This window comes from Dromaius novaehollandiae, chromosome 20 (assembly GCF_036370855.1).
Source record: "Dromaius novaehollandiae isolate bDroNov1 chromosome 20, bDroNov1.hap1, whole genome shotgun sequence".
Taxonomy (NCBI): Eukaryota; Metazoa; Chordata; class Aves; order Casuariiformes; family Dromaiidae; genus Dromaius; species Dromaius novaehollandiae.
Window position 1 is genome coordinate 3,070,966 of NC_088117.1, and position 24,726 is coordinate 3,095,691.

At 42.4% G+C, this 24,726-nt stretch overlaps 1 protein-coding gene across 1 annotated transcript in view; it reads left to right on the forward strand.

The window, feature by feature from the left end:
- The first annotated feature begins 8 nt into the window (after window positions 1–8).
- FKBP15 (FKBP prolyl isomerase family member 15) overlaps window positions 9–24,726 on the forward strand; it is a 28,975-nt gene continuing 4,257 nt past the window's right edge. Inside the window, exons 1-25 of the mRNA XM_026113816.2 lie at window positions 9–183; window positions 1,588–1,697; window positions 2,805–2,895; window positions 3,536–3,605; window positions 4,980–5,054; window positions 6,157–6,255; window positions 6,649–6,798; window positions 7,930–7,998; window positions 9,028–9,171; window positions 9,625–9,770; window positions 10,538–10,586; window positions 11,341–11,460; window positions 11,707–11,806; window positions 12,600–12,703; window positions 14,208–14,301; window positions 14,765–14,874; window positions 15,276–15,386; window positions 15,955–16,049; window positions 16,758–16,860; window positions 20,502–20,673; window positions 22,121–22,257; window positions 22,583–22,738; window positions 23,421–23,573; window positions 23,940–24,032; window positions 24,475–24,585. Of these exons, the coding sequence (XP_025969601.2) occupies window positions 131–183; window positions 1,588–1,697; window positions 2,805–2,895; window positions 3,536–3,605; window positions 4,980–5,054; window positions 6,157–6,255; window positions 6,649–6,798; window positions 7,930–7,998; window positions 9,028–9,171; window positions 9,625–9,770; window positions 10,538–10,586; window positions 11,341–11,460; window positions 11,707–11,806; window positions 12,600–12,703; window positions 14,208–14,301; window positions 14,765–14,874; window positions 15,276–15,386; window positions 15,955–16,049; window positions 16,758–16,860; window positions 20,502–20,673; window positions 22,121–22,257; window positions 22,583–22,738; window positions 23,421–23,573; window positions 23,940–24,032; window positions 24,475–24,585 (2,715 nt within the window). The 5' untranslated portion in view covers window positions 9–130. The remainder of the gene's footprint in view (window positions 184–1,587; window positions 1,698–2,804; window positions 2,896–3,535; window positions 3,606–4,979; window positions 5,055–6,156; window positions 6,256–6,648; window positions 6,799–7,929; window positions 7,999–9,027; window positions 9,172–9,624; window positions 9,771–10,537; window positions 10,587–11,340; window positions 11,461–11,706; window positions 11,807–12,599; window positions 12,704–14,207; window positions 14,302–14,764; window positions 14,875–15,275; window positions 15,387–15,954; window positions 16,050–16,757; window positions 16,861–20,501; window positions 20,674–22,120; window positions 22,258–22,582; window positions 22,739–23,420; window positions 23,574–23,939; window positions 24,033–24,474; window positions 24,586–24,726) is intronic.

A 24,726-nucleotide genomic window follows, 5' to 3' on the forward strand; every position in this document is an offset into this window, starting at 1 on the left:
CCCGCCTCCCTGCGGCAGGCGGGAGCGCCGCCAGCCCCGTCGTGGCCGGAAAGCGCGCCGCTGCCGGGCAACGCTTTTGCGACAGCGCGGGGGCTGTGGCGGCTCTGGGGCGGGGGCCGCAACCGGGAGGATGTTCGGGGCGGCGGAGGAGGACGACGCGGACTTCCTGTCCCCCGCCAGCGGGTGAGCAGCCGGCCCGGTCCCCGGGATGCCGCGGGGGGGGAGGGGACGCGGGCAGGCCGCGGCCCGGTGCCCTGAGGGCGGCCCGGGCCGGGGGGGGAGCGGGGCCCCGGGTGGGGGCAGCGCCTGCGGCCGGGAGCCCAGGGCCTGGGCTGCAGCCCCGGGGAAGCGGGGGCGTCACCGGGAGTAAAACAGCGTCACTAAATCTTCCATTTCTAAAAAAGAAGACGGGCTCAGAGCTTGTCCTCCAGCAGCCGCGCTTAGCGAGGGGTCTGCGCCCTCCTGCCCCGCCCCGCTGCCGCAGCTGGGGGCCCGGAGGCGGCGTTTGGTCCTCGGCTTCCCCCCAGGAAGGGGCTGTTGTACCAGCAGCCTCGGCGGCTACTTCTGTATTTTCGTCGGAGTTGGGCATGTGACAGCCCTGTGACAGGGGAAGCGGGATAGCTGCGCGTTTGGCTGCCTTGTGACCCACCCAGGCCCTTCCCGTAAGGCGAGGGAGTGAAAGAAGGCTCATTGCTTTCTTTCACCAGCCTGAAAATGTCAGATTGTGGGATTTTTTTTTTTCCTAAACAGCAATGACTCCTTCAAGTATGTTTAAGCATTGCTTTCGATTTTGGTCGATACCATTTTCAGTGTACAGTACGTTCAGTTTTTCTAGCCTTGTGTAACTTTCTGCTGTTTGAAGGTTCCTAGTGGCGCTTGTAGCTTCAGCTGTGCTTGCTCCCCACCCTGTTCAGGGAGCCTCTGTTTAACAAGTCCTGTGAACTATTTTTTTTTTCAATAAGTGCTTATTTTTGAAAGCATGTCACATAAAATGTAATAAGTCCAACCATAGTGGTGCTTTTGTGGATTTTGCTTCATAGTCAGAATTATTTACTTGTCTCCTGATGCCAGGAGTAGGTGAGTTTAAATGGGCTTAAAGCAGTAAAACTGCAAACAATGTATGTTGCAGAACTAACCCACCTATTTGCGGTATTAAACCATACACCCTTTGAGGGGATGTTTCCTGGCTGCTTGCAAGAAGAGAAGTTCTAGTGCTGAATGCTAGCTTCTTTGTTGTCACAGTCTTTTTGCACTACTGGAACAAACAAGTATTTCATTGACATGTAGTCTTTTAAAATGCTTTATAGTAACTTTTTTTGGTGTAGTTTCAGCCCTTGTTTGTTCCTTAAGCTAGGTTTTGAGGAAATGAAACATGGTTGTACAAGTTACCGCAACTTCTTTATCTAAAAATTCTGTTTATTCAAAATTACATGGTTAATTGATACAAAGCTGCTTAATGTGCATCCATTTGCTTTTCTCTATAGTGCTGCTAAACACTTCATACTGTGGTGCAATTTATAATTAGCAGCCTTCTATATATTTAAAGCTTATGTCAAATAAGTTGAATGACTTCTTCTCTCTTCCTAGTGCCAGATTGGCCTCTCTCTTTGGACTGGATCAAACAGTCTCAAGCCATGGAAATGAATTTTTCCAATACACTGCACCAAAGCAGCCGAAAAAGGGTCAAACAGCAGCTGGTAAGTAACTGGGCCTGAGCATGGAGGGGGAAAAACTTTATAGCATGTATCTTGTTGGGAGAATGACAGCCTTTATGATGAACAGCAGTGCAAATAATTCTTTATTTTTTTCTCTTTTTTTTCTGGTATTATTTTCCTTTAATATTCTCTCTACACCTGGATACTCCAGTGACCTTTAGTGACTATGGCAGGCTTCCTTCTTCAATGTCTAGGAAAGACTTGCTGGCTTTTCAGGGGAGTTTTGCTAAAGACAAATCTGCTTTGGGCCTGCTTTGTTTTATGACTTTGGTATTTAATGTGTCAGAACTTATACTGTATTCTCTCAAAGGATTTCGTTTTGTTTTTTATTTCTGATAGACTCTCTTAACTGTTTTTCTTCCCCCATGCTGGTTTGGGGGGGGAGGTGGCTCTTCTAACTTCCCCTGAAACACTCACTAAGGAGATAAACCTTTACTTCTGTCTCTGGTATCTTCATTTTCCCTGACTGTTCTTTTCCTTTTCTGTTAGCTAGCATCCTTACTTCTTGACATTTTTTTCCCCCCATCTTTCTTCAGGTTTAAATATTAGTGTGATGGATTTGTTTGCGGGTTTTTCTTTTTTGTGAGGGGAGGAGGTGTTTTCTCTCTCCCCACTCTGGTAATTTTGAATATGTGTAGTTAAAGCTTGAGCCAGGCCATGTGTTTCTTCACTGATTGTATCAGAAACCAAAGTTAGATGATATCTGTCCAAGGTAGATTAAGGGTTTCATTTCAATCGCAAGTTTCTGTGGCTTCACCAGAAGTGGAGACCTTAATGGTACTTCATGTTGCTGTCTTGTTTATGTAAATAATAAATAATCCAAGAATAGGAAATCTTAGTTCTATTATTCTAATAATCACAGTATCTTTTCTTCTTCCCTCTGTCATCCAGAAGTGGATTGATTCAAGCACAGGTTTGCAACAGCTGTATTAGCAGTAGCTGTTTGGAGAACATCACTCTTCGGGCTTTTGGTCCTCTTCTAAAGTTATTCCAGTGCTTGGGGGAAGGAAGACTTTCTGGCATCGGCACTGGCTAGCAAATACGACAATTTTGTATCACTGAGAGGTGTTCCTACTTCTTGTTCTTCAGCAGGTCAGCCAGCCCCGAAGGGTCCCGTGGCTCCAGCAGCTTCAGGAGCACCCTCAGTGTTCATGGCCACCGCAGTTCACGCTTATCGATAGTAAGTACAGTAAGTTTCCTGTATTACCTTTTACAGTCTAGGTCTCTGGAGGCCTGTCGTAAGACTTGATCGTAAGGGGAAGATATTTCTGGATGAGTGGGAAGAGACCATTTCTTACAGACATGCGTCCGCATGCTGCAAATGCTGCAAGTCAACACAACTTGCTGCTCAAAAAAGTCTTCGGTTATTGTGCTGCAGTTCAGGATTATGCAGCTGTCAAATGAACAGGAAGTCCTGGACTTGTGCATGGCAGGGAAATGTATAAGTGGGGTGCTGGCCTGACATTTGCACTGTTTCTGGGCAGCTCTGTCAAGCGCTTATGTCTCATATGCTCGCTTGTGGAGAGCTAAAGGATGAGCCTAGAATGAGAGCAGCAAAAATCTATGTCAATTTGACGCTGCTGTCATGTAGACTCACTTGCCCTGGATCCATGAAAAGAGCAGTTTTCACTCCACAGTGTGTGCTCCTATAATCTGTGGGCAAGCAAGAAAGCTGTGGTTTCTGTAAGCTGAAGAAGGCTGCCTGACACTTTGGGCATGGGGAAATGGACCTGAACTCTTAAGAGGAAAAGCTCGGCAATAGCAGAGAGAAATCTGAGGCAGGGATGGTTCTGCAGCTGAATATCTCACTTGTCTTCCAGTACAAATGGGCAATATTTGAAGCAAGGCAAGTATGGAGCAGCTGTAGTGGGGAACCATGCTACCAAAGAGGTGAGAAACACTTCACTCCTTTAATGTTTTCATGCCAAAAGTACGCTGGTATGAGGCAGTGTTTCTCTGAGCTCACCAGCATGCCTTTGCTTTTGATGTTGGAGTTCTTAGTTCCACTGCTGCTTATACTTTCCTGCCCTCCTGGTTTTATTTATGGCTTAAAACCATGAACTCCATTTGCCTTGGTGACATCTTTCATTCCTGCAATCACTTTTTTTTTTTTTTTTTTTTTTTTGTAAGATATCTTCAAGCTGAAGCCTGAAATGTTTTGGAATGGATCAGCTGTTATGCCTTTTGTAATGTTTGTGGAAGTTATTATTTATTCAGAACCTCTTTGACAACTGGATCACAAATCTGTTCATGGGAAAATGAATATGCATTAAAACTCTGTTCAGATAGTATGGAGGTGCTTTGATTAAGTTTTGTTATTTTGGTACCAAAAATATCTCTCCTCCCCAATCCTTCCTTCCCAAGTACTCCTCTGAGAACATGACACTGGGGTACCCAGTAAAGTGATGTGTTTAAAGGAAGAAGTGTACTCTGATCTGTTCTTGACAGTTGGTATTTATGGTGTGTTGCCTATCCTCTAATTCCTAACTCATGTTGTCTAAGTTACTTCCGCTATGGTAAGAACAGTCTGACAGTAAGCTACTTCTGAGTCACTGATCTTTTTAAATTGAGAAGTGTTCAGCTGTGGTGTAGGCAGGGAAATCAGCAAGGCCAGAGCTAGCCTTTCTCAAACTGCCTTTGTGGTACTGCAGGTTGCAGTCCTAGTACATCTGTGAACAGTTGGCTGATTACTGCCAGTTCACTAGCCGACAGTCTTGGGTGAAGAAGCCATTGCTGCAGATGAATAAAAGAATGCAATAGCTTTATTTTGACAGATGAGGTCTGGTAGAGCCATGTATGTTAATGCAATATTACAGCTGTGTTGTTTAACACTTGGAACCAACGCCCTCCAACTTGCTAGTACTCAGTCTTTTATATTGTATTATTCCTGTACATATGTGTATGAGTTTTATTTAATGAAAGGTTATTGCACTATCTTTTTGTGCAATAACTGGACAAAAAGGTGTACTTGATTGATTATTTTGCAGTAAGCAGGATGCTGTAGCTTGAATATTCAAGGACTGCTTGATGCCCACTGCTAAATAAAACTTGTATATTTTCAAGTGTTTTTAATAGCTCTTACGAAACTGTGTTAAGTACAGTGTTAACCTTTTCTGCTGTGAAAAATGCTGCTGAAATGGTGTATTTGGCAAATAAATACTGCAGCATTAGACTCAGAATTTGATTAAAGCACACTGGAGTTGAAGACGTTTTGAGTTTTTGCTCTTTGTCCTCTTCCTCTGTCCAATTCTTTGTGGAATCCAGTACAGGATCCTCCTTTACATCAGTCGGCAGCAACAGATCGCAACTGCAAGGATCCATCCAGGCTTCACGCTCACGGTAAGGCTCTGCATTAGAAAATCTTTGTCTTTAAGCATCCAATATTGTGTTGTTCACAGCAAACAAACGTTGACTCTGAAATGTTTTCTTAAGTCTTAGATTGTAGCCTTTGAGATCAAACACCTGACTGAGGCAGCAAGAGATGTCGTGGTGGCTGGGAGTGCTGTTCTCCTAATATGCATTGCACAAGAGACTTACGTATGCCTCTGGCAGGGCACTTCCTCAGTAGATCTCGTAGTGCAAGTTTCTACGCTGTAGGAGGTGTATCATTACCTCCAGATTGCTGAGGAAGTGTTTTGATTTTTGCACTCCTATCATGGGTAATAACAGAACAAAATTCCTCACTCATACTCTGTAGTTAAGTGGCTGAGAGATTACAACTGAGCAAGCAGGTGGGAAAGATGACAAGGAAGTATTTCCTATGTGAAATCTGATGCTCAGCGTTTTCCTGCCCATAAGAACCGCTCAAAATGTCGTGACTCCCAAAACAGGAACTTCCAGGAAGACCTTTCTTTTTTTTTTTTTTTTTTCTTTTTCTGCCAGTCTTGTAGAAAATTGGTGTACTTGTAATCAGGCGACATTAAATTTCCTGATTTGATAGATAGAAGTTCTACTCTGAAATAGTAGCATTTCAGTCCAAATTTCTGAGCAGGGTTCTGGCAGTTACACAAGCCCATTTGGAAAGATTAATGAGTTATGTAGTCAACTTGTCACGAAATGGATTTTTAGAAATGAGGAATGTGTGACTCCTGTTTATTCTGAAAGTCCATATCTAATCAACACTTACGAAGAGGAGGTTTCTTATGATCCAAAAATCTCAGTAAATATTTCAGAACCTAGCTTTAAAGGACCATCTTGTGAAAGCTGCAGCATTTATGAAGAACTTAGTATTTGAGTTGTTATAATTCTTCCAGGGTAGAGCACAAGAGTGAGGGCTGACTTGTGTATTCTGAACTTGGGTAGTAATACAGCAGTATTCTTCCTCTACCTCTGCTTGATTTCAGTAGCTCTTATTTTAAATTTCTTCTGGATTGAGATTTTTTTTTTTTTAATCGAATGCATCTTTTAGCATATAATACAGGACTGATTTCCTTTCTCACAGGTTCAGCCCAACAATTACAGTACGTTCTATGATGATCAGAGACAAAACTGGTCAATCATGTTTGAGTCAGAAAAGGCAGCAATGGATTTCAGTAAACAGGTAACTTCTTAAGCCAGCAAGCCATACCTTGCGTTCAGCTTGGAGTATCTGCGTTGCTGTGGTTGAGGCAGATTTCCCATGAGCCTGGCTGAGTTTTGTTCAGTAGATACAGGCCTCTTTGAGGCAGGTAGCCTGTTACTTCCGATGGTATTTCCAAGAAAAGATTCTAAAGTACTGTAAGACCAATGGCTCTGTAAAGCAAAAGGTATTTCCTGCTTATAGCTGAGCAAAATTCGGTACAGGGAAGTATGGAACATCTCTTAAGTGCATCTATAACCTGGGCTTGATAGTATAGTAAGGAATACATCAGATATGATGTGATCTGTAATAAGTCACAGTGGAACTCGTCACTGGTTTAGTGGCCAAAGACATTGATAGGCCATCCTTTTGCAGGTATGCATTGCCAAATGCAACAGCTCTCCGGTGTTTGATTCAGTCCTCTACCAGGATCTCCTGCTTGGAGAAGGGCAGGGAGTAGAAGGAGGAGACTCTCTAGAGATTGCCTATACGGGTTGGCTGTTCCAGAACAACGGGATTGGACAGGTAAAAACATTTCTGCTACGTCCTAATACTGAGCGAGTGTCATGGTCACTGGGAGGGGTTTAGCACAGTATTGGTGCTGATCTTGCAAATATTTTCTCAGTCACTTGCAACATCTCTGAAATAAATGTATTAGTTATGAAATAATAAAGGAGTCTATTACTGTTCAGGAAGAGGTGATGGAAATGCTTTTGAATTTCAAAGCACTTTTGCACATTAATTTTAAACAAAATGGTGAGCAGGGACGATGAAGCTAGTTACGCTCCTTTGAAACAGCTTGATGAGGTGGTAACAGTAGGCCTGTCTGCCACAAAATACATCTCTCAACAGGAAAAGAAGAAAATTGCCTTTACATCTTCTAAAGCTGTGTCACATCCAGTTTGTTATTAAACAAAGCCATGAGATCGGCTTTAATGTTTCAAAACATTACCTTTAAAACACCTCTGCGGGTTTTACTTTTAGTGAAATGCATGAAGATGGGTTTTACATTTGTACTCATCTGCAGTTGAGTCGTCTTGTTACAAAACAGTTGTTTGTTTTTCATTGTTGGGGAGAGTTTTGTGGGGTTTGGGGTGTTTTGTTTTGTTTTTATATATATATATATATATATATATATATATATATAATATTTATATATATATATATAAAATTTTCTTGACTGAAAATTGGCATGCTCTTTCCTTATATCAGTGGTACATACAGCAGAGTTTACATGTAACCTCCTTTTAAGAGTTGTTCAACTGCATACATTGTAGTTTAATGTGCAAAACTGCCAGACAGTTGTTTTCTGCTTGGCTGGATCCATTGTGCTATTACTGATGCAAGCTTGCTGTGTAGCATTTTACTTGAACCTGTCCTGTCCTGACCATCAAGCTCAAAGCACTTCTAAAGTCCAAGTCTCCAGCTATTGTTCACTTCAAGAAATTGCTGTATGATGGACTAGAAGCTCTAGCCATGCTGTCTTACGTTTGTTTGGGGTTAATTTTGGAAGAGAGCGGAATGGGAAATACTATGTAAGAAATGGCAGGAGTTTATGAAATGTTTGTAATTTTTTGCCATGGTTATAAAGTGATGTTCAGGATCTTGAAACTGCTGGGAAATCCATATGACTGTTTCTGTTCTTCAACTCTGTAGGTTTTTGACTCAAATGTCAACAAGGACAAGCTGTTGCGGCTGAAGCTGGGATCTGGAAAGGTCATCAAGGTAGAACTTTTAGCACTTTCATTATACTGAGACTGCAGAAGTCCTAGATCTTTGAATTACTGAAGACATTGTTCAGGATTCATATATAATGTTCTGTTGCATGTTCCAATTGATAGAAAATGCTCTGCACTGGTGACACACTCAAACATTTTTTTTCTTTATTTGCACTGCATAGTCAAGCCCCTCTCACAGTGATGGTGTTAGAAGGAAGTTCTCCTGTTCAGTAAAAAGGAAGCTTACTATTTTCAAGAGTTGTTTATTCCATAAAATCAGTTTGTAGATCAGAGATGCTGTTGTTCAGAGCACTTCCTTTACATGAATAATCTGTATCTGACCTATTAATCCTTCCTGGAAGCCGTACTGTTTTTTTATGTGCATCTTCTTATTAATGTCTGGCTGTAGTAGTCATCCTGTTAAACACTGGCACCTGCTTGACAGTTTGCATTGCTCTAACTTCTTTCTCTCCTTCCCTACAGCTATTTTCCACGGGTGCTTTCTGAATCTAACCATAGCAATCAGGAAGTGATCTTTGAACTTGTCAGAATACTGTTGTCTCCCAGAATACTAAGAGAAGTTGCCACAGCATGCCCTGCAAGTCACCTGCAGCTCCAAAATTTCTGTATGCAGCACACATGCAGTTCTTTTTTCCAGTACATCAGTGCGAGCTGTGATAGCTGCTTGAGTATGATATGTAAAACTTCAGCTAGGGTTCTGCAACCATACTATAACATAGCACGCCTGCAGTCCTCATGCTAGAGATTGCTGTATCCGTCCAATTTCATTATGAACCTCTTGGGAGGGCATCTTTATTTAAGATTGCAGTATTTTAAAAAGTACTGCAATTTATATTTGGTCATTATGACTCATCATAAGAAAAGTTTTCCATGCTGCATCACTAAAAATAAGTAGGTTCTGGAATCTTTAATAACAGGTGCCTGTAGCAGTCTTAATCGGTGTAATTACAAGAAATTGTAGTGTCATTGGTCAAACTGTGTGCTTTCTCTTCTGTTGTGTCCCTAAAAACCAAAGGGTTGGGAAGAAGGCATGATGGGGATGAAGAAAGGAGGACGAAGGTGTCTCATCATTCCTCCTGCCTGGGCCTATGGAGCTCAGGGAGTGGCTGGCCGTGTCCCTCCAGACTCTACATTAGTTTTTGAGGTAGAAGTTAGGCGGGTGAGTGTCTCCTCCCAAGTAGTTCTTTTACATCTGTTTTGTTATTGTTGAGTGGCGTTGTCTGCCTGCAAGGGAAGAACCTGTCCTTGGTATGAGAACCACAGCTCAAACTGTTGCAACAAAATACCTTAGGAGGATACATAGCTTAATATTTAAAAAAAAAAAAAAAAAAAAAAAAAAAAAAAAACTCCACAAAGCTGTTTTACTAAGACATGTTGTTCTAACTGGTTTGGGGGACCTTTTCATTGTCCTATTTGTGAGTCACTTGAGAAAACAAAATACTTGGATTGTGAGGAATGAGAGGATAAAGGCTCAGCTTCTCTAGTTCTGAACCAGCTGTATGTATGTTTTTACTTGAAGTGAAGAAGTAGCAGTCAGAAGTAAAACAAGATGCTGAAAACTTGTTTCAGAACCCAGAAAAATGTCTAATTTGTTATGTGCTTTTTGTTTTAGGTGAAGCTGGTAAAAGAAGGCTCTGGTTCAGATGGACAGAGCGTTAGTTCTAGGGATTCTCCTGCACCTTCTCCAGTACCCAATTCAGATGGCTTCTCTGCAGACCCTGTTTTATTGCCTCCATCTACGATACCTCCAAAGCCAGGGTAAGAAAGAACATGGATAAAACAACCTGCTGCATTAAAAGATGGTAGTGTTCAGGAGCAGCCTACACAAGGCTTCATATGCACACTGCTTGGCAAATATGGGTCCTCATGTGTGCCTGCTTAGTGTCATCAACGTGGCAGAGGAATGATTGCTTTCTAGACTCACAGGAAGTTTTTCCGTTGAATGTTGACTTTCAGATCTAAAGAAATTAGAACAGGTACAGGTGAAAGAAGTTAGTGCTCTACAGCATAACTGAGATCTGGCAATATTAAGTTGTATGGGGACTATTGCAACAGCTTTCTCAGCTGGCAGTATCATCATAAATTGGTGTTGAGTCATGGCCAATTTCCATTTGCTTAATTGTAAATTTTACATTGACACTTATTTCTTAAATTAACTGAACAGGGCAGTCATCCTTCTTAGAGAGTTACTTTGAAGTTGAGGTGCTTGTTTTATTGCTACAAGTCGCTTATCAGGCTGGGTCACAACTGTACAGAATATGATCCTTGCAGCAATCAACAAGGTTACCTTTCTGTAGTCAGCTGTTCCACAGCCATGGAGCTTGCCAATAATGTTCTGAAATCAACATATAATGTTGCAAAGAATCTTCCAAAAGTAAGCAAAGAGATTTTCATGCTGTAAGAAAATGTTTTGCTAGTGGGAACTATATTTGACTGTTCCCAGTATTTAGAAATGCAGAATATTGAATCCTGAATTTTACCTCGGTTAATCTCTAATATTAACACACACCTGTTTGGCTTTTCAGGGAGCCAGCTGTTCGGGCCAAGTCAAACTCAATCAGTGAACAATTGGCAGTAAGTGTTGTTTTTTAGCTAATTAGGAGCATTACATAGGGAAGTGAGAATACTGATTTCAGCTTTGCATTCAGTATTGCTGAAGATTAAGTGAAGATCATGCAAGCAAAACACTCAAAGGTTTACCTTACTAACAGCAGATAAGAGCTTTTTATGGAGGCAGAGCCTGAAGAGGCTCAGTGACAGTTCTGAGTCCCAATTCCTACTCTTAAATACAAAGCTGCTTTGACCATGTGGATATTCACAGGACTAGTTGTCTTCTCAGATAAATAGACAAATTTAAAATTGATAGCAAAGACCAGTCGAGATATTCAGCATAAGTTTATTTAGATACAGGAGTGAGTTCTTGTGTGTGCAGTTCAGGATAGAAAAGGCTGTTGAGGAAAAAGTCTCTTTTTCTTTCCTTAATTTAGAAAAGCCATTTTTGACAGACAGAAAACCCTGTTATACCTCATTTTCTTGTTACTGTGTTTTGTGCAGGGATATGCTTTTTTGTGTAATGACAGCAATGTCATCCCAGAAGGAGAGTGTATATATAGTAAGCCAGATTAACAAATCCACAGTGTTATCTTGTACTCTCTAAAGTCAGAGCTTTTCACCCAGTCATTGAAAAAATGAAAGAACGAGACTTATAGGTGAGTTTAAATGCTAAGTCAGTGACTTAGAAGAGTCTAAACCTGACAGCTGTCTCTATAATGTCTGAAAATCCTGTGCTGAGGGACAAATGAAATGTAACTGTGAACATCTCTTTCAGAATCCAGATGTAGCAAAGGCAAAGCTAATTTCTCGGATGGCTAAAATGGGACAGCCCATGCTGCCTTTCCTTGCTGGGACAGCAGGTAGTCAGCTTGACTCCAGTGACTCAGAAATAGAGGTACTTCACCAATCACAGAAATGTGAATTTTTTTTTTTTTTCAGTGCTCTTTCTACAATGTGAATAGCTTTCCCTTTGTACAGGGAACATATACTTTGTTTCTGATTAGCAATATGATTTAACAATTACAGTTTTCCTGTATAGTTCAGAAGGGTTAATTGGATAATACATAATCTCAAGCGGTCTTGAGTTCAAACTGTTTGCTAGTTCTTTAGCGTTCATTGTAATATGTAGAAATGTTTTTAGGATCCAAATACACTGAGGGGGACAGCGCAGCCAGTGGCTTCGTCTCCCATGAGACCATCACAGCCAGCTCATGCAGTGCTGCCTGCAGTGTCAACGCAAGGTAATATGCTGGTGAGCTTTGCTTTGGTATAGAGAAATTTCACTTCTTTGTGGGCTTAAAGTACAAGGGCTGTGAAGAGAGGATTCCGCTGGGGAACTGAAGATACATAGTTTCTAAGGAGGCTTGCTGACCCAGAACTCCATAGCTAGACTAGTTCCTAAAGCACAAAGACTGACCTCCTTGGAGCATGTCTTCATTGTGATCTCCTTGTGCGCACATTACTGCTTGAGGAAGAGCACCCACGCTGCAAAATAATGCATGAGCTGCTCTGTCACCACTGTCAGTGTGTGTACGTGGGGTGGCACCAAAACTTTTAGGATGTGTGCTTTGTGGTTCTTTGTGCAACAGTAAAAAGGACTGTTCTATAAAGCGCTTCTGAGTAAACAAAAGGAAGATTCTTGTGCCTGAAAATGATGGGAATAATAGCAAAAGGCATCAGAAGACTGACAGTTCTGGAGTGGGCTTGAGCTGTCTTCCCATGATGAAATAGTAATGCCAGTTGAACACTTTTGAGAGTAAGCCCAAATGATGTTTTGTGCTAGCCAACTGCAAAGCACCTCTGAATAAAAATAGTACATCCAAACAGAAATTGCGGCTACAGGTGAAATTTCCAGGAAAGATCATTCTTTTCTTGACCTTATTGTTACTTCTTTGACTGGATTTAATTTTGGCAAGACTCCAGGCAGGGTTGGTTTTTTAGTCTGTTTAGTTATTTTGGCCATTGCGAGCCTAGCAAGTTTAATTATTTTTAGCTACTTTTTCTGCTATGCTGGATTCCTTTCTCTCCTTTCAGTACCTCAGGCACCTGGTTCAACACCCCTCGTATCTTCTGCTGCTTTAATACCTGCCAGTGTTCCACCCCACTCAGCTGTGCCTGGAGGATCACAGGGCTTTCAGGTACTAAAATCAAGATGGGGGACTTTTCACTTCAATTTCTGTCCTTTCTCATAAATCTTGTTGTCCTCTCCTTAGCTGAGAGCAAGGATTCCGTAGCAGCATGTAAGGTTGTTTCCTGTGATTCTTCTTTGGAATTCTCACGTTTCTTTCACATGCCTCTTAGATTTTAATCAAAAAGGGCTAATTTGTTGTATGCTGATAGTTTCTTAATGTTGGACTAAGAATTAACCCAACTTCGTTTAGTATCAGCTCTTGTAGTGGTGGGGAGGGAGGAATAAACCTCCAAGAACTTGTAAAGCATGTGAAACCAAAAGCATTTTAGCTGAGATTCCTCTTTGTCATGGTATGCTTTTCTGTGAGAGTGCACACTTAGCGTGGTTATAGGTCATGTTTCATCCAGCAAAAGAATAATCTTTTTAAAGGCTTGTGATGTGACCCACTTGCTAACGTGGAAATTCTGGGGGAGCTGAACGTGCAAGCTAAAATATGTTTTCCACATCAAGTAATGAAGATCCAGAACTAAATATTGTACAAAAAATTTTATCAAGTCTAAAACTAAGCTTACTACTCTACACTTTCTTTAATTATTTTTACTTAAGCTGCTTCCTGGAGGTTTTGGAAGTCAGTGACATATACCACATACAAACACTGTTCATTTTTAAGGGGTCCAGGCTGAGGGAAAAAAAACACTTGATGGTGAATAAAAACACTATGTGAAAAAGAAAACCAAAACTCATGCACTGTTTTGGCTTTGTGTTTTCCTCAAGTGTTAAAACTGAGGAAGTTGTGGCAAGTAACAGGATTAAAAAATATATATTCTTGTTTGAGTAGTATCTGTTTCAGCCAAGTGAAGTCTTAATCTGACAGGGATTTGGATAAATTGTTTTGAAAGTTGGATGCTGATGTCCTGAATCCTTCTGGAAACTCGGCTTAAGCAGTATTGTAACTTTTTTTTTCTTGCTTCAGAGTAAATTAGTATAAAGGTGTCCTGTGGTTGTAGAATTTTAGTTGTCTTGAGTGAGGTACTCCTAGCAGTTAAATTATTATTAAGTCTGTTTCATGGCTTCTGATTAGTACTGAGCAGTGAAGTTGTAGTCAAATGGAATTGCACTGCTTGAGCCTTTCCTAAGAAATAGCCTTGTGTTCAAGTTAGCATGACTTCAAGTTACTACACATCCAACAACAGCAGTGAGCCGTTCACATGCTGGTCTTTGCCTGCCACAAATGTGAGGTAGCGTGCTTTTGCTTAAACTTCAGTGAAGAAGGTAATGTATTAAGCTGTGGTAACTTGAACACATATCAAAGCCTTGACATATGAGTGGCTTTGTTATTTTCCCTTGACTATGAGTGGCTTGTGATTTGACTTCCTGCTCCCTAAATCATTTTTTTCAAATGTCATCCTTGTTCTTGAAGGGGGGTTGGGTGGAGAAAAGGCACTTAAGTGTGGGGAGAAACATCCAAATATATATTCTAGTCTTTTAATCCATTGAACTTGTTCTGCAAGGCTTATACAGGAATGGCATTTGCTTACCCCCAAACCACTGCATCTGCTTCTCAGCTCCAGCCTGTGGGACAGATGTATCCTGCACCTTACCAAGGTATGTTAAGAAAGCACATGCTTTATGGAAGTTTTTAATACCTTCTGTAAATGGTATTTATAATTAATACTTACGTAGCAGTTGTAGCATAGACATATTCACCCTGTCTGGAGTGCCATGCTGTTTCACAAGTTCTTATTTTAATGCCAAATAGGGGTAAAGAATTCATACTAAATCTTTTTCTTAGGTTAATGAACTCTCGACAGTGTGAAAGGGGAGGGAATCTCTAGGTGTATTCCCAAGGCTGTGTATTCCTAAAAGCATTTTATAGCTGATACTTCCAGTTATAATTGTGTAATAGTAAAGGTAAAAGTCAATAGTTTTCCAGATACCATGTCTGTCTTGGTTTTGGGAGGAGAGGGGCCATCCTATCTGGCAGGCTTAGAAGTTAGAAATGCTGTTCTTGATATGTCTGCATGAAGATGTTTTGCCCTCGTGACTAAAGATCTCCTTTCCGTTCCAGCGCCTGGGGATGTTACTTCCTTTTTGATGACAGAGGCTCGGCAACATAACACTGAAATCCGAATGGCCGTTAGCAAAGTAGTAGATAAAATGGATCATCTGGCTGCAAAGGTAACGTGTGACGTATGCAGGCTTGTTAGCAAAGTTAGCGCTTCTTGCTCTCTAACTGTAGTCCGGGGAGTTGGCTTGATGTAAGTGCCTGCATTAAGTTTGTACTATCTTAACAAAAATTTCAGTATTATCAGACCTTAAGTGGTAGCAATTCAGCTTCTATGTAAAAAGTAAGAATACCTTTGGGAGAAGGTGTTGTCTCTTACCATCTTAAGCATGCGATGCATTCTGTTTGGAGAGCGTCACTGTGCTTCAGGAGGTGTCACAGTTGACACAGTAGCATATGACTTAGCACTGTACGTGGTTAGGTGGAATGGTTCAATGGTTCTTTATGTGGATGTCTGACTTATCTACATTCATACATTCATTTCACATGGCTTAAGAATGATTTATCGCTACAGGTGGAGGAGTTGAAGAAACAGAACACTGGTAATAGCTTATTACTACCTGGTATCTCATCTGTAACCATGGAAGCCTCCATGATCATGAGCAACATCCAGCGCATAATTCAGGTGAGCATGGCCAGCCGTATTGTCTCCTTTCATAAGAAACTGGAGCCCACTGTGCCGTTCCTGATAAGAATAGCTGTGCTGGCTTGGACCAAAGGTCCATCTAGCCACGTGTTCTGCCTCTGGCCAAAAGCAACTGTATGATAATCCCCCAAATGCTCCTCTGGCCTCTCAACAGTTTGTGGTTTGGGGACTTTCTGAGCCAGAGCCGATATCCTCATATTTAGTAGTCTGTGACAGTATTCATGTGAAAGAAACTCAATGTCATCATGAACCGGTATAGACAATCCACAGTATCCTGCAGAAAGGAGTTCAACAGCTGAAGTAGGTGTTGCAAGAACCAGCTACTTCTGTTTGTCGCTACTTAGGGAAACTGCAAAGTATCAGACTAAGTAGTGAGAAAGTCAGCTGGAAGTTAGCGTGCCTCCTTCCCGTTAAGCTTCCACAGGACGTGATAAGCCTCACCACCATACTGCATCTGTACAAATAAAAAGGGGGGGAGGGGAGGGTGTTTGCTGCTGCTGCAAGGAAGTCTGAGTAAGATCAATATTCATGCTGGGCTGTGCTTTAGGAGAATGAGAGACTGAAGCAAGAGATATTTGAGAAGAGCAGTCGGATTGAGGAACAAAATGAGAAGATCAGCGAGTTGATTGAGCGGAATCAGAGGTAAGGAGTGGGAAGGTGCAGCCTGCCTGGATTTGCAGGGACTGTTTCTAACTGACACACGTTTGGTCAGGCATTAGTATGGGGGATGTCCTTTCTCTAGCGTGGAGACAGGTTCTGAGTTCTTGTGTGGGAGTATCGGGGGGGGGAGGGGGGAGGTGAGTGGCATAAATGTTTTGTTTGTGTCCTGGTCTTTGCAGGGCTTTACCCTAAAATTAGGGTTTGTAGTAAACTCGAAAGTGTAAAAGAGGAGAAAAATCTTATGCCATCTTGCTTGAGCATTCTTTCTCTAGTTCTGGGGTTGTTTTACTTTTGCTAGCCTTTTAGTAAGGTGGAAGGAACTGTAGGGGATGCTGTGTTCCTAGTTCCAGTGTTCAGTGTGTGTTCTATTAAGTTTCGGAAGGGGAATAACTTCTTTAGGGAAATAGCAAATGCCTGTGGATTTCAGGATATCAAAAGTCTTGGCTGTATACTAGGAACACTACAGCGGTTGCAGAGAGTTGCACGTCTCAACTGATACTGTCTATGGTGAGCATTGGACACTCCTATTCCACCCTTTTGAGATCAGCTGCTTTTCAGTGCAGGACATTATGCAAAATTGTCTGGGACTTGTCATTAAGAAAGCTTTGAACTATTGCCTTTTCTATCTGAGCTCTTCTCTTCAATTCAGGTACTTATATAAATGTCTATGCCATCCTCCCCTGTTCACAGATATGTCGAACAAAGTAACTTGCTGATGGAGCAGAGGAACCATTCACTGCAGGCAACAAATGAAAACACACAAGCAAGAGTGCTGCATGCAGAGCAGGAGAAGGTAAAACCATGGTGACCATGAGCAGAGCCAGAGACCTCTGGCCATAGCTAGAAAGGGGGCTTGATGTTGCACTAAAACATGCTGAAGCCTTATTAGTCAAGGCTTAAGTCAGATCTCTTAAGACACCTGTAGTTCTCAACTGATGCTTTTCAAAGCTGTTTGAATATTTTTATGGTTTTCATGACAAAGGCAGCACAGAGCATATAAAGTTAGATCTTTATAGATAGAATATTCTTAGTTTAACAGGAAAGCGTCTCATTTATTGTTAACTTCGTAGGTGTATAGCCAACAAGTGGAGCTATTGCATGTATCAGCAGAGCTTCATCTGGCTGAAAATGCAAATCATTTAGTTGCACTGACAGTTGCAGAAAAGCCTTATTCCTTCTCTTTAACTGTCATAAAGATAGAGTGTAGCTGTAAGAAAAATTATTTCCTGTTGCGGTTCCTTCATTGCAGTTTTTCTGCACTTTTTTTTAATCAAGAGCTATTTGTTTCTAGCAATAGATTTATTGTGCTTTTGTGAAAGGGTCTATTGGGAAATAGCTCTCAAACCAGTTAAATGCACTTATGCATGGCTTTTTATCCTGTAAAAGTGCACTCATGACAGCCTAGCCCTGTCAGGCTTGCTTTGGGGTCTGTAGTTGCATGGTGTCTTCTGTGTTTTCTCAAGCACTGGCTTCTTAAATTACACCAAGTTCAATCTTATACTGTGCTCCTCTGCTGTGAGTTGTGTATATGCAATCCAAGTCTGAGATGATAAATGCTTGTTCTGCATGAGAACCATGAATTAGTGCACTTGCAAGTGATGGAAACAGCTTCTTTCTGAGGTATGCTAGGAAGTGTTTCAGTAGGCTAAAGAATAGAGCAAGAGATGGCTGATACGTGTATGCTGGTGCCAGTAGATGGTGAAGGAGGGCTGTACCTTTCTGCTGAAAGCCCAGGTCACACTACAGAAATAACTATTGTATGTAGGGTGTGTGAGAGATTCTAACCAGGAATAAGTCAGATTGAAATCATCAGTAAAATTCCTTGCAATGAAACTTCTTTCTGTCAGTGAGCACAACATCCCGCTTACATGAAAAGTAGCTTGGGGAGGAAGCATCTTCTAGAGGTATAAGATCTGATCTTCAGGAATCTCTCAGGACTCATCTGCAGTATGAATTCACTTGATTCAATAGTCTCTGCCTAGATAATAACACTATTGCATGAGTAGATCCCAGAGTAGATGAGAAAAGCCGTAACCTGTGCTGGAGAACCTTCCCCTAGTTTTGAGAGAGTGTTGACTGTAAATACAAGTCTGACATTCCTTGCTCTTCCTGTTATTTAACCTAGCTTGCTCTGTGATTGCAATTGCTGAGATAACTGTATGGGAATCTGTCTATAGCTTTGGGGAACCAGAGAAGAGAATTGTAAATTCTCTTAAAGTCTTTACTTAAAAATTGGGATTCACCATTTATTTTGTGATGCGTGCCAGGCATCTGTACCCAGAATCCCTGAGGAGAAGCGTTAATAGCTTGCTGCCTTTGGGTTATAGATCTTTGACCTTGGAGAGCATATCGCAGCTTTACATCAAGGCTTATGTTCCACAGCATGGATAATTCTCCACACTTTCCACTCCAGTCAAATGATAGAAGTGTAAGAGCTGCAGGCTGCCAGTCTGCTGCTTGCTGGTCTGTGATGGGTGTGATGTGCAATGTATCTATGTAAGGATACACTTAGCTTCTTTCTTTTTAAGTCAGGCTTCACTACTTTTTCTGTCTTTGAGCTTTTGCAGCTCTTGAAATAACTTAAATGCTTCTCTGGCATGTCTCAGGCTCCTGTAATGAAGCACTTAGCTTTTCTGATGATGATTAATGCCTCTGCCTTTCAAGTTGTGTTCTTAACTCTTCCTGTTTCCTGTTGCCGCTTTCTTTTCCTAGCGCATGCTGCCAGTGGATCGGGGCTGGGACCAGGTGAGGCAGTGTGTCTGCTGACTGTGTAGATAATAGATAATTGTGCCCTAGATAGCGTCAGCCCAGCTTCCCCTTCGACTAGCTATAGATACTCATTGGCATTAGAAGAATTGCCTCAGATCTTGAATTAGCACAGATTTTCCACTTGGAAAAGGATGTTAAAGCTGGTAGTATAGCCATTGGCCACCTCCTTTTTGAGGAGCCCTTTGAAAGAACTTTGTCACATGCTGCTTGTTTCACCTCCCCCATGGGAGAAACAGAATGTGATCATATAATTGTCAGACCAGATATGGATCACATAAGATTCTTGGAACCTGAAAGCTGGATTTGAAGCATTCATGGCAGAGACTTAGGTCTATTAAGTTCTTGACATAAAATTTCCTTTTTACTTCTTTGTGCCCTTAAAGACTGAGGCAAGTGTTAAAATAACCTTTAGCTGTGACACGGGGTTTTATTTTGTTTTAAGGGAGCTAGGAGTTAGTGTCTTGAACTACAGTGAGACATTTTTGGAAACATAACAGGAAAACAGATCTGTTTTTAGCCAGGCTGTGTTAAAATGATTCTTAAAATTAATGGCATAGTATCCTAGCCCTTGAGGTCAGCACATACTCATCCTCACTGTAATTGAAAGGATTTGGCTCACAACTCTTCTCTACCAGAAGGTGGTGGTCATGGACTGAAGAGACCATATAGAAACTCCAGTTCAGAACAACTTACCAATTACAGGAACACCCATTAGGAATCTGAACGGAGGCACAGATGTAGAAACTGCTTAGGCATTCCCTGCAGTAAGTGAGGTTTCCTGAAGGAAGTAGTTCTATCTCTGCAGAGCATCCTCTGAAGTCTGTGTATCCTACACAACACGTTGGGAAAATGATTTTGTTTGTGTCTCTGTCTTGATGCCTCTGAGCCTCTTTTAACGTGTCGTTTACATGTTGTCTAACAAGCTGTATTAGTTTCTGGTTCCCCATGAGTCACTGACTTAAGCAATACTAAACCTGAACAGGTCAACAAATTGAGAGAAGCATGCTCTAAAATGACTGTCTTGCCATTCAGGCACCTCAAAGTGAGTACATGCTGTGTGCTCTGGAGGGAAGGTGCTCATTTGACTGGAACAAGCCTATATTATCTGTGGCTTTGTAAGCTTATTAAGGATAACTAGGTCTTGGAGCCCGGGTTCTTACCTGGTTAGATATTCTTACAGCCTGAAAACTCTGAATGGAGCCACCAGTCACCAGTACTAGTCTTAAAAACGTTTTTAAGCCCTGCAGGAAAACACACTGAGGTGAGCTGCTGTGGTGAGGATTGTTGGTAGCCTTGTGCAATTTTGTAGTCAGCCTGGACAGGTTACTGCCAAATGACTCTCAGTGATGTGGCACTTTGTGGCACAAAGTTATCATTACCTCCTCAATTTGGAAATGTCTTTGAGGTTCTGGATCCCAGCACGTAGGTCTGCAAGACCTGCCTGAGCTCTATTTCCACTGAGATGTGGGGCAAAGTTATCTCTGACAGAACAGTTGCCAGGAGGGGGTGGTTGGTCTGTCATCTCATTCATGAAAGTGAGCATAGACTCTAGGTCTCTAGTACCTCATCGGTTCTGCCTGTGAGAACAGTTTTGGCACCTTCTCGCACCCACATACCTTGCTATTCCCTTTTTTTCACCCTTCCCTGCTCCCTTCTGTGATGCAGGCCAAAGTTGCAGAGGAGTTAGCAGCTGCCACGGCACAGGTTTCCCACCTGCAGCTGGAGTTGACTGCCCACCAGAAGAAGGAAATGGACCTGCGGAAACAGCTGTCTGCTGCCTTGCAGGAGGCAGAGCGACATGAGGTGCAGCTCAACAAACTGCAAGGACAGTTGGCAGGTAAGGGCTGTGTTGTGCAGTGAGGGTTAACTTCCTCATTTAGCCCACTGTTTTGTTGACCAACATTGGCTGTGCCGGAAACTCTTTCAGTGGCCGGTTTCCATTGCCAAAAAGCCTTGCAGGTTACCCCAGCGTGTCTCAACAGAACCCTCCTCAAAACTAATGAAAGAACACCACACTGCATGTTACAAAGGTATTGCAGTCGTTGCAGTAGGGTGGTACAGATGCCAAAATCTTATGCGGGTTAAAGGAACGTAGTATCTGACTAAGGCAGTCTCTGAAGCATGATAGTGGAGCCAGGAGAAGTATCATTGTGTATTTGCCCTGTTCTAATGCTCTTCTGTAGTCAGGAGTCATGAGGTGCACTGGAAACCTGGCGCTGGGCTTGGTGAATAAAGTGATCAGTCAAAAATTAGTTTTCTCAGTATAGTGCTGCTATGTAGTTTGGTTCCTTGTTTTAATGGGTAAAGTGCATTTTTTCTTATTTGGAGGAGCCTGCAGGGTTTGGTGCTCAGAGTTCTTTGCCAGGGCTCCCCCAAGAGGTATCACTTCTATGCTTTTTTCTCTTTCTCTCTTTTTCCCTTTTGCTCATGGTTTTGATCACACACCTTCCATGTCCATCAGTAGTGCTCTGTGATATCTTGGCCACTGCTGGATGCTTTGGACATGCAGTTTATGGAAAGAAGTTGATTCCCTCTCTGGCATTAGATGGGGGAGTAGGGAATAATCCTGGCAGATATTTCTCTGGCTCAGTGTGGACTCTTCCAGAGTTGACAGACTCCTGGCTTGTTTGGCTTTTCTCACATTTATCTATAATGAGCTCTCTTGCTTCTAGGCATAACATGTCTTGACCACATGTTTTTTCAAAATAACTAATTATAGGCATGAAACTTGAGGTTTTGTGACATGCATTTGCTGCAGTTAGACTGCAAGGATGTCAGAAAAGAATGTTGATTCTCTGAGATGTCTGAGGGGTGTGTGCATCTGTGTTATCACTAACAGGAAAACGAACAGAATCATTTTGTTACAGGGATGCCTTTTGTAGAAGCAAGGTCTTGGCCTTGCTGAGATAGCTCACCTTTTATAGAGGAGCCAGAGGTCTTTGCTAGTAGTTGAAAAGTTTAGGTGGAGGCCGAGGTGTAAGCGTGCCTGTTTCACGGAAGAAACTCTTGACAAACTCAGCCTTTTGTAGAAGCAAGGTCTTGGCCTTGCTGAGATAGCTCACCTTTTATAGAGGAGCCAGAGGTCTTTGCTAGTAGTTGAAAAGTTTAGGTGGAGGCCGAGGTGTAAGCGTGCCTGTTTCACGGAAGAAACTCTTGACAAACTCAGTTTCCCACTGCAGATGCTACCCCTGTGCAAAAGGCACTATTCCATCCCCCCAAGCCCCCAAAATGTACTAAGCTGAAATATGTAGAGCTGAGATCCACAGTAAGGTGTATTCTTGCAGAGCTCCAAGAAGCCTCGGAAGACACTCAGACTAGATTCAAAGCTGAGAAGCAGAGCCGCAGGCACCTGGACATGAAGATTACAGCATTGGAAGAAGAGCTAACAGATCTAAAAGTAGAAAAGGAGGCCCTTGAAAGGGTATGTTCAGCTCTAGCGTTGCAGAGAGACCCAGAATTTGAGCTGTTTACTAAAACTTACCTGCATGTTTACATGCAAGAGTGTTGGGTTAAGGTGACTCTTGACTAAACTGCAAGCGAAGATCACCATGCCGGTGGATCCTTTGTGCTTATGTGACTTTTGAATGTCTCACCCAGTAATAGGTTAACCTTCCTACCTATGAAGTAAGTCTCAGCTTAACTTTAAAGTGATAAGACTCCCTGCTCAAAGAAGAACTTCTTCCAAGAGGAAGAAAAGTTACTTTGGTGTGGTTTGGCCTACGCTTAAGTCCTGTTCTGTGTTTCAGAACCTTGCAGAGAGGAAGAAGAAATCCCTTACAGAGAGAGCTCAAGCAGAAGAAGAGATGGAAGAGATACGCAAATCCTATCAGCAGGAACTAGACAAGCTTCGACAGCTGCTGAAAAAGGCACGGACTTCAACTGATCAGGCAGCAGCAGAGCAGGTGAGGAGGCATGGGAGTTTCTCCAGCAATGTCTGGAAGACTTGTAGGAATTTACAGATAGGAAATGAGCATGAAAACTTCTCAGGTAGTAAAAGAATGAAAATGGTATCTTTGTGCTTTTCGGGGGTAACTTTCACATGGGGTTCACTACTTCTCTGTTGCCCATCTAAAATATCTTTGCTGGTGTTTATTGGCCCTGCCTCTGACTCCAGGATTTATACTGACGTCTCTGTAAAGAAGTGCATGACTTGGGTTGGCAAGAAGGCTGCAGAGTCCTGGATGCAGCACTGATACAGACTGGCATGCCATATCAAATTGACTGCGTTGAAGAGAATGTTCAGCCAAGGAAAGGAGTTGAACTGAATTCAGTTTGTAGTAGAGCAAAGTACATAGGACTGCTGATGAGTGAAGGGGCTGCTTAGAAATGAGCCAAGGGGGCTGAAGTCTGAGGCAGACCTTCAAGCCAGCCTGCAGGGTTGTGGCCAGAATTGAAATCCGAGGTGTGGGCGGGAATGCATGACCGCTGCAGGGCTGCTGTCCGCGTGTTGGTATTCCAGCCAGGGCAGGGCAGGAGGTGTTGTTTTTCTACCACTTGCCAGGCCCTAAGCTTTGAACAACTCGTTGTGCAAATACAGATCAAATGTGTATTTGTTCCTAATGACCTTTCTTACGTGATGGGCAGCTGTCACTCATCCAGGCAGAGCTGGAATCCCAGTGGGAAACCAAATGTGAACGTACGCTGGCCTCTGCCAAGGAGCAACATGTTAGGCAGTACCAGGAGGTGTGTGAGCAGAGGGATTCTCTGCAAGAGAAGGTGTCCCAGCTGGAAGAGAAGGTAAAGAGCTGTTCCTCACTGTTGAAATGTAACGCCAAATAACCAGTAACTGTCACCAACGGTTCCCTGCCACCTGGCTGTGGTTTGTCTTTCAGTTTCTGTTCAAACTGTTTTGGAGTTTGAACTTGGCGGGATGTTTCTGTACTTGTTTCTGCTATTCTGGGTTGGTTGGGTAGTAAGTTTGCTACTGCAGCTCTGAATGAGGTAGAGCAAAAGAGATGTCAAGCTTAGACTAAAGCAACAGTTAGTCTCTTCTGCTAAACTGTGCTGTTCTGTTTGAGTGACTGTTCTTGAGCAGAAGTAGTCTTGAGCTGGGTGATACTGAAAAGGGCTGTAAACTAATGCGTTTCAGTTCTTATCTTTCAGCTTGGGACTCTAAAACATTCAAAAGAAGAGGAGGAGCAGAAACTGTCTGAGTTGCAGCAACGTTTGGAGCAACTAGAGCCTGTCAAAGAGAAGGTAAAGCAGCTGAATATAACCTGGTGTGCAGTAATCACTAGCCCCAGGCCACCATGTCCAGAACAACAAGAGCATGAGTACGTTGTTGGAGGGAAAGAAGAATTTCACAATGCTTCCAGCAAACTAGAGCAGGCCTAGTGATGAGACCCAGCCCTCCTTTCAGTGGGAGCTCAGTAGTGCCATGCCCACTCTTGGTGTTACAGGAGCTGGAAAAGTTCATGATGTGGTTGTGGGTCACCAAGGATTTTGCTTGGTTGGATCTCTGCTTTGGTGCTGTTAGTTTCAGAGGAGTCTTCTGCAGCTCTCTGTCAAAGTCCAGCTTGAAGCTACACTCAGCAGTTTTGCCCCTTGCTAAAACAGGGTTTACAGCTAACCATTCAGTGCAAGGTTAATTGTGGTCTTGTCTGTGAAGTTGTTCTAACTTTAAGTCTCTCCTTGGCAGTATTCAGCCTTGCAGTCTGATATTGTGGTGCTGAAGGCAGGCTATGAAGAACGCATACAAGAGCTGGTGAAGAATCAGGACAGATCTCTACCTGCAGACTTTGTAGAAGAAGTGAGCTTGGCTAGCAAGTATTTCTCCTTACTAGGCAGAGATGTTCTCTCTGTTTAGCTTAAATTATTTCTTGTTTAGCTTAAATTATTTCTCTATTGAGGAGAAATTAAAAAAAAAACACTTGTCTTATCCTTTGCCCCC